At 48.5% G+C, this 12,460-nt stretch overlaps 1 protein-coding gene across 18 annotated transcripts in view; it reads right to left on the bottom strand.

Moving 5' to 3' along the window:
- EXTL3 (exostosin like glycosyltransferase 3) overlaps positions 1–12,460 on the bottom strand; it is a 152,327-nt gene that overhangs the window by 31,539 nt on the left and 108,328 nt on the right. For 16 of the 18 annotated variants that reach the window (XM_065630798.1, XM_065630790.1, XM_065630801.1 and 13 more), the window contains 2 exons: positions 7,372–7,488; positions 831–3,454 (listed from right to left, as the gene is read on the bottom strand). In XM_065630798.1, coding sequence (XP_065486870.1) covers positions 831–2,978 — 2,148 coding nt within the window. In that variant the 5' untranslated portion in view covers positions 2,979–3,454; positions 7,372–7,488. Of the gene's footprint in view, positions 1–830; positions 3,455–5,513; positions 5,640–7,371; positions 7,489–12,460 lie in introns of all 18 variants that reach the window. The other 2 variants (XM_065630787.1, XM_065630799.1) reach the window with 2 other exon arrangements.

Raw genomic sequence — 12,460 nt, 5'->3', positions numbered from 1 at the left:
GTAGCCGGGCATGAAAAGGAACATCGTCAGTTTTTGGGGGTGTCACTTACTCAGTTTGGCTGGAAAAAAACAAAATCGACCCAATCCTAAGCAAAACTCAATGACAACCTTTGGAGCGTGGAAGCTGTCACGGGCACATTTGCCTTCATTTGTTTTCCCCTGTTTTCTTCTCTCCCATCCTTCGCAATGTAAAGCAATAAATGCCTCCTAAGGCCCTTGCAGTGGATCCCTCTTTTGTTTTTATAAAAGATTTATCTTGTAAAGCGCAGAAACAGTCACTACTTAGGTATTTATAAGGTGCCAACTGTCCTCACAGTGCGACACTTAAAGAGCCTCAGTAAGATTTTCAATCAGCAAGAATCTCTGGCTTTAAGCCTTGAGATCCATATCAGGCTCCTTACAAGCCATCACCGTTTCATGGCACCTCTAAAGATCCCGTATTTTTACAATTTAGGCTCTCCTGCGTAACAGCTCCTGTATTTCATAACCGAACAAATCCTCCCGTGACAGCAAATCATTCTGTGTAAGTTCACATGTCGCAGAGCGCAGCCTCTGAACGCCGGCCTCCCTTTAAAGCCGGTGGAGAGGACCAGGCGTTCCTGGAGCACGAGCCACCGTGTCCTCATGCAAACACCTAAAATGGGTCAGATGAGTCACACCTGTCATCTCCCTGGTTTTCTTCACTGATAAAGCGTCCAGATCAGGTACAGACATCTACAGCCACGTGAGAGAAATGCTGTCCTAGGTGACTTAAGCTAAGCTGACACGCTTAAATTTTAACGCACAAATCCCACCGGAAAGCGAGACTGAAGTAGCTACATCTTTCTTACCATGATTGGGACGCCAATGTCTGGCCACAAGAGATCCTCAGAGGGCAGCTTGGGAGAGTTCCACACTACCACAACTTTATTTAAGTATGGGAGACCATTGAGCCTTTCTAGGGAGTTCATCAACACTTCCTCCCGCTCGTAAGTCAACATCACTACTGTGAATTGCTCCCGGGGGACGTTGCCACCCAAAGCAGCCTGGAACTCCTTCCCAGAGCCACCTGCTCCTCCACCAATTGGTCGAAATCCAGTCCCAGACCCCAAAAATTTCGCTTCCGATGGTAAAACAGGGTCAAAGGGAGTGTAGGGGAAGAGGTGGAAAGGCCCCGGAGCAGAATTCCAATTCCTGTAGATGTCCATTGCCGTGAGGGTGAAATTGCGGAGATATTTGGGAGATGCATAGGGTGGTTCTGTTTCCACAGGCCCCAAGTCCAGGTCACCGTTGTCTGCCATATTGGGGTCTGTACCAGCAGCTTTGCCAGACCGGTGGGGAATCTCCACGGCCGTTTCTTCTCGGATGGGAGCAGCCGGGATTTGGATTCGAGTCCTTATGATAGCTAAGACTGTGCTGAACACGTTGTCAGAGGTGGAGAAGTAGGTCTCCCACAAGAAGCGGCCTTGCCTCCTCATGGCAAGGAGATCGTTGTCAGAAATGCTTCTCAGAAGAAAGTGCACTTCTGTGATACGTGGCTTTGGTATGATTAAGGCTGCCTCGTTCCACCGGATCACATCGTGGTAGGGTAGTTGAACTTGCTCTCCGAGAACTACCGGGATGGCTCCGACTTCCAGAGCCTCAAACAGTCTCATGGCACACCCGGCGGAGATCACCAAATGGGTGTCTCCTGGGGTGATTATCAGTGCAAAAGTAGATAGCTTCAGTAGCTCTAGTCTGTCATCCCTTTCTCCACACAGAGCCCACTCAGTGGGCAGACTCGCCTTAGGCTGGTTCTTACAGGTGAACTCCACCAAAACAAAGTCCAGCTTGCTGTCCTGAACAGCCTTCAAGGTGGTGATGATCCGATCGTCGTAGTCGGCTGGGGCGTTGCCTTCTATCTCCTCTTCGAAAGAGCGAACCTCTTGCAAGCTCGATCTGAGAGACTCGATCTTCTCCCCCTGGAAACTAAACAGATATTTACGCTTGACCGGCACCTGGGGTGGGATTTCTAGGAAATTGGGTTCAGACATAGCGTGGACCAGAGGCGATACCACAATATCGAACCCTGGTCGATACTGCACATCGTAAAAGGTGGACTGGGCGATCATGGCGCGCCCCGTGCTGATGTTGTAAATGAAGTTCTGAGTTTCCGATTTCCTTGACAAATTGATGATGAGATGGTTATGTCCATCAGTCCTCCAATACGGCAAAGAGTGCAACTGTTGCTCTAGTTCAGTAGGTTTTGGCATTATGGGCTCTTGCAATTCCCCCACTAAAATTATATACACACAAGCAATATTTGCATTTTCAGTAACATAAACATTAGTTCTGACAGTCGCCTCGAAGGCTTGTTTAATTAAAGGGTCTAAGGAGCTACCAAAAGGGTAATCGTCACTGTTGTAGACATAGACTGGAAAGCCCGATGTCAACGGGCAGCGTGAGTAGTCAAAGCAGTTGTGTAGCCTGCAGTTCCGATTGGATTTTGGCAGGGGGAAGGTGACATCGTCTTTGTCTGGCAGCAGCCGGATGGGCAAGGAGAGCTTGGGCTGGTTCTGAGCCATCAGCTCTTTGTAGGAATGCTCGGTCTGGCTGATGACGTTCTTCAGCTGCAGCAGATCCTGCTTGGCATTTTCGATGCTCTTCTTGCAGGCCTCGATCTTCAGGTTGAGCTTGGCGATCTCGCTGTTGAGCTCCTGCCGCTTGGCCTCCAGCTGGAGCAGCTCCTCGCTGACCGACTCGCGGATGCGGCACAGGTCTTGCACGTGCTTCACCTCGCACAGCTCGTTGCCGGTCCGAGGGCCAAAGATGCGCTTGCCGGCATCGTCCGCATCATCGATGGTGGTCAGGTAGTAGTGGGCGATGAGGGGAAAGAAGACGAGGATGATGAAGAGGGTGAAACTAAGCCAGGTGAGCCGGATCCGACTGGACCACCTCAACACCCATGGCTGGCCTCCGTTCCCCACTCCCCCATTCCGCAACATCGTATATCCAGTCATGAGTTCCAAAGTCGCTGAGCGCCCAATCACGTTGGATCAGTAGCCATAACCAAAAGAGTTTTTATAGCGAGCCTCTCGAAAAAAAATGTTATTGTGCCTGCTTAACGAGAAGCCAATAGAAGGGGAATTTCATCTTCTTGTTGTGCTGATGGCTCTTCCACGGTCGTTTTGCTGCAGGTGCAACTTTTGATCCCGTTAGACTCAATCATTGACCTCCTCACCCACCTCCAACCCACCCCAGCCTGCAGGCAACCGTTGCTGGAAGTGTCACAGTGTTGTCATGGTGATTCAGAGTCTCAACCAGCAGAAGAACAACACAACGGGATGAAGCCAAACTCTACCGCTGCTCTCGGCATCCTGCATTACCATCCGATGAATATGCAGAGGCAGCAGCCATCGTGGAGAAGGAGCCAGAAGAGACTCGTACAAATGTCAGTCTCTCTCATCGCTGCTGCGCGGCTGATGCTCTGCCAGTCCTACAAGAGAACAATCGTATATTCAGACAACGCAAACAAAACGACTCCTCAGTGACCCTAAGACATTGCTAGTTTTTAAAAACGACTGTCCTCTCTGCAAACGAGCAACCTTTGTACACGTCTAACACCTCTGGGGTTAATACCAGTAAACCTGGGAAAGCGATGGGATTCATTAGATGTGGACACACGGTTTTCTTCAGGCACTTTGCTCTTCATTAGGGCTGCATGCTTCAGTGGCCAGACCAGAAAAATCACAGCCCCTGCATCTGGTTCCTTAGTTCTGCCTCTGTCACTGTCTTGGTGGGTAGCTTTGCAGAAGCTGCTCGACATCTGCAAGCCCCTGTCTCCTCGTGTACAAAATGGAGATATTGATGTACACCCGTCTTCTCCACCCACCTTTTAAACGGCACGTTGTGACCCTGGGCCACAGCGGTGCTGTGAATTTGTGCTGCGTAACCGAGTGTTATCACTATTGTTCTAGTCGAGTGAGTAGAGCTGATGAGGAATTTTTAGATGAAGTGTTTTGCTTTAATTTCCTGCTGGAAAAAATGGGATTCATTGCAAGAGAAAGTTTAAAAGGGAACGTACTCATGTTGGTTACGATCACCTCTACTGCCTGGCTGCATATGAGAATTTCTGGTCAAAACTGGAAAAGTCTACACTGTACATCAAAAGCAAAGATGCCGAAGTTGGGATTTGTTGGGTACCGCACCACCCAAGCGGTATCAGCTGGCTTAGATGTGTGTTTTGCTTGGAAAACTCTGCTATGGCACTGAACACCCACCTAGCATGGGCATAAAAATCAAGGACGTGGCAAATTCAGCTCCAAGCCTTTGGTTTATGTCAACAGATTTAAACTTGAACTGAGATTTAAACTCTGCGTTCCCTTTCACTAGCATCCTCTGAGGTGCCGACGTTTCTGGGATACTCTTTCATATACTGATGAATTTAGTGCTGGACTTAGCATCAACTCTTGCACAGCCTCAAGAGAAGCCTATTCATTTCTGCTTCAATTTTTAATTAGAGGAAAGTCATCTACACTGGTGACGGTCATTTTTCACTAAATCTATTTAATACTCCTTTCATCTACTCATCAAGAATTAGCAGAAAGAAGGCGAGGAAGCAAATCTCAGCTAAAACAGAGAGCTGGAAAAGGGCCAAAGCAAAACAGGAGTTCACCTTAAAGGAGCAGAGAGAAGTCAGGAATAATTTTCAGTGTAGCACCCAAGTGCATGTCAGCAAAAATAAATAGAAGGTTTGATTTTAACCAAGAAAAATCATAATGAAAGGGGAAATAAGTGGAGTAATAACACATAATTCTTAGGCCTATTTTGTTACCAGGCTGTCTGTTTTCCATCACTTCATGGAATCATTGAATCATAGAATAGTTTGGGTTGAAGGGACCTTCCCAGCTCCCCCAGTGCCACCCCTGCCATGAGCAGGGACATCTGCACCAGCTCAGGTTGCTCAGAGCCCCGTCCAGCCTGGCCTGGGATGTCTCCAGGGATGGTTCATCCACCACCTCTCTGGCCAACCTGGGCCAGGCTCTCACCACCCTCAGTGCAAACAATTTCTGCCTCATGTCTGGCCTGAATCTCCCATCCTTTAGTTTAAAACCATCACCCCTTTTCCTGTCGCAACAGGCCCTGCTCAAAAGTCTGTCCCCATCTTTCTCATCAGCCCCTTTGATTAAATGAGAACCCCCTCAAATCTGACCCACAACTGGGAGTTACACAGCAGCACGGACACTTAAAATTAAGGCAGATTTAAAATTCATAACGCTGTCTGGCAAACAGCACTGGTGTAAATCTCTGAAAGCCGGGTGGATAAAAGGGCTAAAAAGCCAGGAAAAGGCTGAATCAGCTTTCTTAGACCTTGGCAGCACAGTCGCTGCGGGCAGATGGGGGCGGCTTCGGTTCTGCTGGCAGGACATTTTATTAATAATTCTGTTCTCTCCACACCAACTTGCATTTGCCCTGGCTGGGAGAGAGAGGCTGGTGAGGAATGTAAATCTTTCCTTTTTTAAGCTCTCCCCAGGAAATCAATCTCATGCTGTCACCTTGTGCGTGCACCAGCTGGTCAGTTTTGAACCTGGTCACAGAGGGTCTGCAAAGATCCTGGAATTGCTGCGAGTTTTCTGCAAACAGCCGGCCAGGAGATGAGAGTTGCCTTAATTATCCTTTTCCTGAGGGACATGGCAAAGCACACAGTCACTCGAACATCAGCGAATGCAAAAAACAGCTTAACTTCAAGGCACATGTGGGAAAACAAGCTCTGTGGTTTTTTTTGGTTGGGGTAAGTGTGGTCAGACCCTGCAGGGATCATAAATGCGGCCAAGAAAGGGTGAAGAGGTGTATGGACACGCAGCTCTGGACCAGCCAGAGAAAACTGCAGCCCCACGGGCAGTAAAGGCAGTTCCAAGGGTTATCAGCTGAGACTGCACCTAAATCTTGTGCCTTTGTAGTTGCTTTGCCCATTCACGAGCCCTAAACAGTACCGAAATGGCAAACTGGACTCGGTAAAATGGCAGCTGGGGTCCTTGAAAAGCTAAATTGCCCCACACATGATCCTCTGCACCTGTTCTGCCACCTAATCCTTCCAGTGGCTCCTCTGGCCCTTCCAGAGAACAAACTTTATCCTCCTGACCTAAAAACGTGGGCTGTGAATTAAAAAAAATCCGTACACTCAGAAACCTGAAGCTGACAAATTGACTCTGCTGCTAACTTGGGAAAGACCACACGGGAAAGAGCAGAACAGGCTGGGGAGGGATTTAAAATGCAACACGCGTGGCTTGGGATCAGTTAAAAAGTATTGACTGTCAGTATGAAATATGTGCTGGTGATAAAGCCAGCACTTCAGACACACTCTCAGACTCTTCTTCATTACTAAGACTTTATTCCTCATCAACTCGGTAGAACCTGAGGTTGTAACACATTGTTATTAGGACTTAAAAAAAAGTAAAAACCCAATGCGTGGTTTTACCAAGAGAGACTTCAGTGTTGTATTTAAAGCAATAAGCAGCCTTGGGGAAAAATGCTGCGATTTCCACAGTTCCCCAAAAGAAATCTGGGAGGGGGAGAAAGGACTTTTTAGTCCTTTAAACTGATTGAGCCCAATGCCAAGAAACTCTTGTTGATGTTACAACACAACATTACCGCCTGATAGACCTAATTACACACACACAGAGGAAAAAAAAGAGGAAGAGCTCTTGGGAAATCAGCAGCTCACTGATTACCAGAGCCTCTTCCCAAACGCCAACCTGACCGACTTCTCGGCACGCCGGGTTCGCACGCTGCAGCTCCCGCTCCTGTGGGGCTGCGAGACTGAATTGCTGAATTGTCACATCTCGGTTCAAATCCCAAGCTGTGCCCCCAGCTTTCCTCAGCTCCACGGCAGGCACTCCCTGTGCCGATGAAATGATGGGAATATCTGAGGTTCTCCCTTGTTTTGCATTTCTAGTAGGAAGAGCCAGGCTGGTCTGACCTGTGGATGCTCGTGGAGTCACCGCTCTGCAAATGTTCAGTCACTAAGGTCCTTCTGCAAGTACCTCAGCACACCTATTCCGCCCTGCTTACACCTCCTTCTGCCCATCTCCCTATAAAATCAGGGAAATATTGTTTCTTTCTCAGCATATTTGTGAACAGAGCCTGGCAATTTTAAACTTGGAGTCCTCCAGAGCTTAGCACAGCAATAAATAACCATTAGGCAGAATGCGGTGACACACACCGCACTGAATTTTCCAGGAGGAAAATCCACAGAGATCCTGCGTGCGCTACATTAGAGCTCCCAAACTCAGTCTGTATGCACCCACACTTGTCCTTACTCTTTTTCCTCATTAAACGATGGGTCTGCAGAGTTATCGCTGCTGCATCACCCCACAAAATTCCTGCTGTGGAAGAACGAAGCACCGGACCCACCTCTGTCCCTCCTGATGAATGGCAAAGGATGTCAGGGAGTGTGCTAGAGGCTCCTGTGCTTTATCTGTCCAGTCTTGAATAGACGGTTTCTATTGCCAGGTCTTTTCTTCACCAGCACTAGAAATAAAATCAAAGAAAAAAAAATAATTTTTTTGCCTTTTTTTTTAAAGGAGAAGCAGAAAATTTGGCTCAAAAAGGAAAATACAGCACATTCCCCTCCTTCAGAAAAGAGTTTCAGGTGAAATGGAAAAGAAATGAACACAGAACAGCCCTTCAGCAATGATAACTTTCTACTTCCTAATGCTCCCAAAGAAAAGGATTACACCCCAAATCTCTGATCGCTTCAGGAACAGGAGCAGTTGGAGGATTTTCCTTCTGCAGTTGAACGAGGAGAATAAATCTATCGGGTGCGTGCTTTAAGGTATGTTTGAGAGCAGATCTTTCAAAGGAGCAGATGGAAAATTCATTCTGAAATGCTTCGCATGCTACAGCCTCAGGGATCATCACGAGGGATTTGTACCATCTCGAGAGCTCATAGGTACAGGGAAATTCTCCCAGGCAAAGATTAACGCTGCTACACGCACCGGCAGTAAAAGGGCTTGTAATCTGTAAATTCAGGGGATAAACTGTATCCCCGGCTTTACAAAGAATTTATCTAAACTAAGGAGCATTCACCACATTTGCAGCTCCACGAAAAGCCAAACCTCCTCCCCATCGGCAGCTGCACATGTCGGGTAACGAGGTCCTGGACGAGCCCTCTGAGAAAGGCCCTTCATGTGCTTGCTCCAGTAAAGTCTTTTGGAAAACCACATGTGCTGGTGATATTAGGGGAAGTATCGCGTACATTCATCCTGATCCTCTGCTCTTAGAGGTTCCTTGCTTATCTTGCAAGTAGATCTAATTTTGACACCGGCTTTGCAGCATCCTTGCTACCTTCTCTCCAGGCTGGTGTCCTCCTGCCCTGACCAGTGCTCCCAGTACAGCATCAGTTCATTCTACAGTCTTCACAAACGCGTCTCCTGCAATTCAGAAATCCTTGAAGGGCAAAGAAAAAGACACACTGCATGTGCAAATTAGCCCAATGGCTCATCCGGATGGGGCACCAGGGCACCAGCCCACAACTCACGTTCCCGCCTTGGAGCTGCTCAGTGCCAGGACCTGCAGGGTCTCCAGGCATGAAACGGATCAATAAGTCTGCAGCAACTGCCAAAAGGATCGTTATAATCAGCACAAACCCTTCAAAATGAAAGAAGGTAGATTGAGATGAGATATAAGGAAGAAATTCTTCCCCATGAGGGTGGTGAGGCACTGGAACAGGCTGCCCAGGGAAGCTGTGGATGCCCCATCCCTGGAAGTGTTCAAGGTCAGGTTGGACGAGGCTCTGAGCAACCTGGTCTGGGTGAAGGTGTCCCTGCCCATGGCAGGGGTTAGACTGGATGATCTTTGAAGTGTCTTCCAACTCAAACCGCTCTGGGATTCTATTCCATGGCTGCAGAGCCGCAGCAGGCAAGGTCAGGATCAAACCTTTCTCAGAAGCAATCCCCTGTTCTAAAGTTCCACGGCAAGAAAACTCAGAAGCAGCAGCATCAGCTGATAATTCCCAACAGGCAAGTCCTCAAGAAGCACATTGGTTTGTACTTTTGCTGGTGTTTTTGGGAGCTTATCACACACAGAATCACACAGAATGTTAGGGATTGGAAGGGACCTCAAAAGATCATCTAGTCCAATCCCCCTGCCAGAGCAGGAAAACTTAGGTGAGGTTACACAGGAAGGCGTCCAGGCGGGTTTTGAATGTCTCCAGAGAAGGAGAATCCACAACCTCCCTGGGCAGCCTGTTCCAGTGCTCTGTCACCCTCACTGAGAAGAAGTTTCTTCTCACATTTAAGTGGAACCTCTTGTGTTCCAGCTTGAACCCATTACCCCTTGTCTTACTGTTGGTTGTCACCGAGAAGAGCCTGGCTCCATCCTCGTGACACCCACCCTTTATATATTTATAAACATTAATGAGGTCACCCCTCAGTCTCCTCTTCTCCAAGCTAAAGAGACCCAGCTCCCTCAGCCTTTCCTCATAAGGGAGATGCTCCACTCCCTTAATCATCTTTGTGGCCCTGCGCTGGACTCTCTCCAGCAGTTCCCTGTCCTTCTTGAACTGAGGGGCCCAGAACTGGACACAATATTCCAGATGAGGTCTCACCAGGGCAGAGTAGAGGGGAAGGAGAACCTCTCTGGACCTACTAACCACCCCCCTTCTAATACACCCCAGGATGCCATTGGCCTTCTTGGCCACAAGGGCACAGTGCTGGCTCATGGTCATCCTGCTGTCCACCAGGACCCCCAGGTCTCTTTCCCCTACACTGCTCTCTAATAGGTCATTCCCCAACCTGTACTGGAACCTTATGACACCTTATGACAGGTGAAGAGAGGACTCAATATGCAAACGAGATGGTAGAGTTAACTATTCCAAGTGTGGAGGTAAAATAGAGCGCTGCTCCCTCCGGGATGGACGTTGAGTTGCCTCATCATCACAGAAAGAAGGAAAAGGAGAGAGGGAGAACTGGGAGATGTGCACTGGACATCTGGGCTGGGAGCAGGGAGAAAAGGACTGGAAGGGCTGGGAGTGGGGACTCCTCCTGCCAAGCACCCGTATCCTCAAATCTATCTGTGGTGGCAGCAACCAGACCATCCAGGGGTCCCACACTGGCGGAATGAAAAAGCACGTGGAGGTTGGGAGTGCCATGGAACTGCAGCTCCGGCCACCACCTGCTTGGCCAAAGCTGGCCCTTGTGATGGGAAGCTAAAAGAGATTCAAACCTCATCTGCACAATGCCCAGGTTCAGAGGCTTCCAGAGGTCATTTCCAACCTAAATGATCATAGAATTCTGCGTTCAGGCTCTTAGGTGGCAATAATCTAGAAATGCAAGCAGAAACCTGGAGTCAGGATGTCCCCAGGGTCTGTCCCCAGCTCTAACATTCATTTATTCGGATGAAATTCCTAGACAGCAAAACCGTGTCTGGTTTTCAGAGAGGTGCAGAGACACAATTTGTGCAAGGTCACCCCAGAACCTGCCTCAGCTTGAGGTTCACTCCACATCTAATTGTTGTCCTGTCCGCAAGATCGTCTGTCTTCCCAGCCTGCCTTTTTCCAGCGGATTCCTTCTCCGGTGCCTTCTTGCTTATTGCATAATGCATTGTGAAATCTACTTTACATACAGAGCTTTTAGCTCTTAAATGTATTATTTAGTGTTGTTTTCTGGTAATAAACCAGCCCCATTGTTTTATTTATTCTTCCAGGCTGCACACAAGCAATTCTCCGCACAAACACCCAGCTTGCCAGCGAGTCCTTTTACATTCTGCGGTACCAAAGGGCAGAGCAGTCGGGATGCAAAGTTCACCCCCTTCCAACTCTCGAAGCAAGGGACCGCAGGGCAGAGTTTTTACAAGAAATCTGGTAAATCCGCACAACCATACAGCGGCTGATGTTGTTCTGCTCATCACATTCCCATTTACACAGTGCTAAAGAGTTTTTGGAACATGGGAAACAAACTGAGGAAGCGGGTACTTCGCTCCATCATGTGCGGTGGCACAAGCTACTCAAGGAGTAGGCGTGTGGCTGATCTTTTCTTCACCGCTAAAAGGGATAAATCAGGTGTGGGAGGAGGGGAAGGTTATTTTTGCTTTTACCTTGAAGCAATTAATCAACAAGAACTGTCTTGAGGTAAAACCACAGACCCAGGCGCTTTACGTGGTACGAGAGAAGCTCGCAGAGGTCAAGTCCAGCCAGGAGGAGAGGGCTGGCTTTCCAAACGCTGACTTGGTGAGGCAGCTCAAGTCCCTGGTATTTCTTTGTGGTTTTCAGCCCTAGATAGCTCAGGCACATTATTTTCCCCAAGGCAAAAATACAAACCTCTCTCGCCTCCCTAAAACACCATCGTGACCACTTCCTCAGCAGCAAGTAAGCACATGGTAGAATTCAGGCTACTGTTCTCTGCTAGATGCTTCAGGTCATAATTAAGCACAAATTTACAACTTTCTTTGTCCTGGATAAGTTGTCTGAACAGCACAGAAACACACACGATATTTAACAGCATCTCACTTAGCAGGGTGGGTCACTACAGAAAACAATCTGTCTTTATGGGTGTTCCAGAAAGTTTGCAGCGAATGAGGCGGTTCTGGAGACTGAGCATCTCCATCGAGGGGCCTCCACAAAGCATGAAATCGTACGGGTGGCTTCTCAGGGACATCAGCGGGCAGGGGGACAGGTCAGCAGCCAGTCGCCGGGAGGTTTCCATCCACGGAAAGCCTATAGAAACCAGGGAACCCCAGCTGCTACATCACAGCAAGGCGCAGTGACATTAGATTTATCAGCGCTACACAGCCAAATTAACCAGGCTAAACAACTCCAAACATACCTTTCCTCCCTGTTTAGCTCTTTCACCTGCTCCCCATTTGTATCCGTGTCTAACACCAGCTTTTCGTCTCCTCCCGGAAAAGCCTTTGATGCGGGGGGCGGGCAGCTGCACCCCATCTCATTAGCGACAGCCTTCTGTGCTTTTTGGAGAACACTTCGTCACCACGTAGAGCAGAGGCTGCTCCGTCTCAGACAGACCAATCGATCACGCCAAATAACTAAATTACCTGATGCGCCGTAATCGCCCATATTTATATAATGGGCGGGTTCTTATCCGACACAGTTCATTACAAAGCGAGTTAGAAATTCGGATGCGCAAACGCAAGTATTGCTAGGACTCTGGACAAGCTCTAAAGAGGGTCTTACAGGCCAAAGTCCCTCTCTTATTACCAGACACACAAGTCGAAGGACATTAAATGCTGGTGTGCGACACAGTAGGAATGCAGTGGCTCGATTAACCTGCATCTTCACCATCTGCAGAAGTTTTAGGGGAAAGATGTCACCATGCCGCACACCGTCATGCCATCATCTCCGCTGGGCTCATATGAAAGCTGTCCCCCTTTAACCGTGACAGCATCCGAGACCCACGGCTACGGCTATACTGGTAGCACTTCTGCATGAGCAGGCTTTGGACTGGGCATATTTATGAAGATTTGGCCACATACGGGACTAGAAATGCAC

The sequence above is a fragment of the Caloenas nicobarica genome, chromosome 3, assembly GCF_036013445.1.
Source record: "Caloenas nicobarica isolate bCalNic1 chromosome 3, bCalNic1.hap1, whole genome shotgun sequence".
In the NCBI taxonomy this organism is placed as follows: Eukaryota; Metazoa; Chordata; class Aves; order Columbiformes; family Columbidae; genus Caloenas; species Caloenas nicobarica.
The sequence above is the reverse complement of the archived record's forward strand: the minus strand, read 5'-3'. Positions and strand labels throughout refer to the sequence as shown.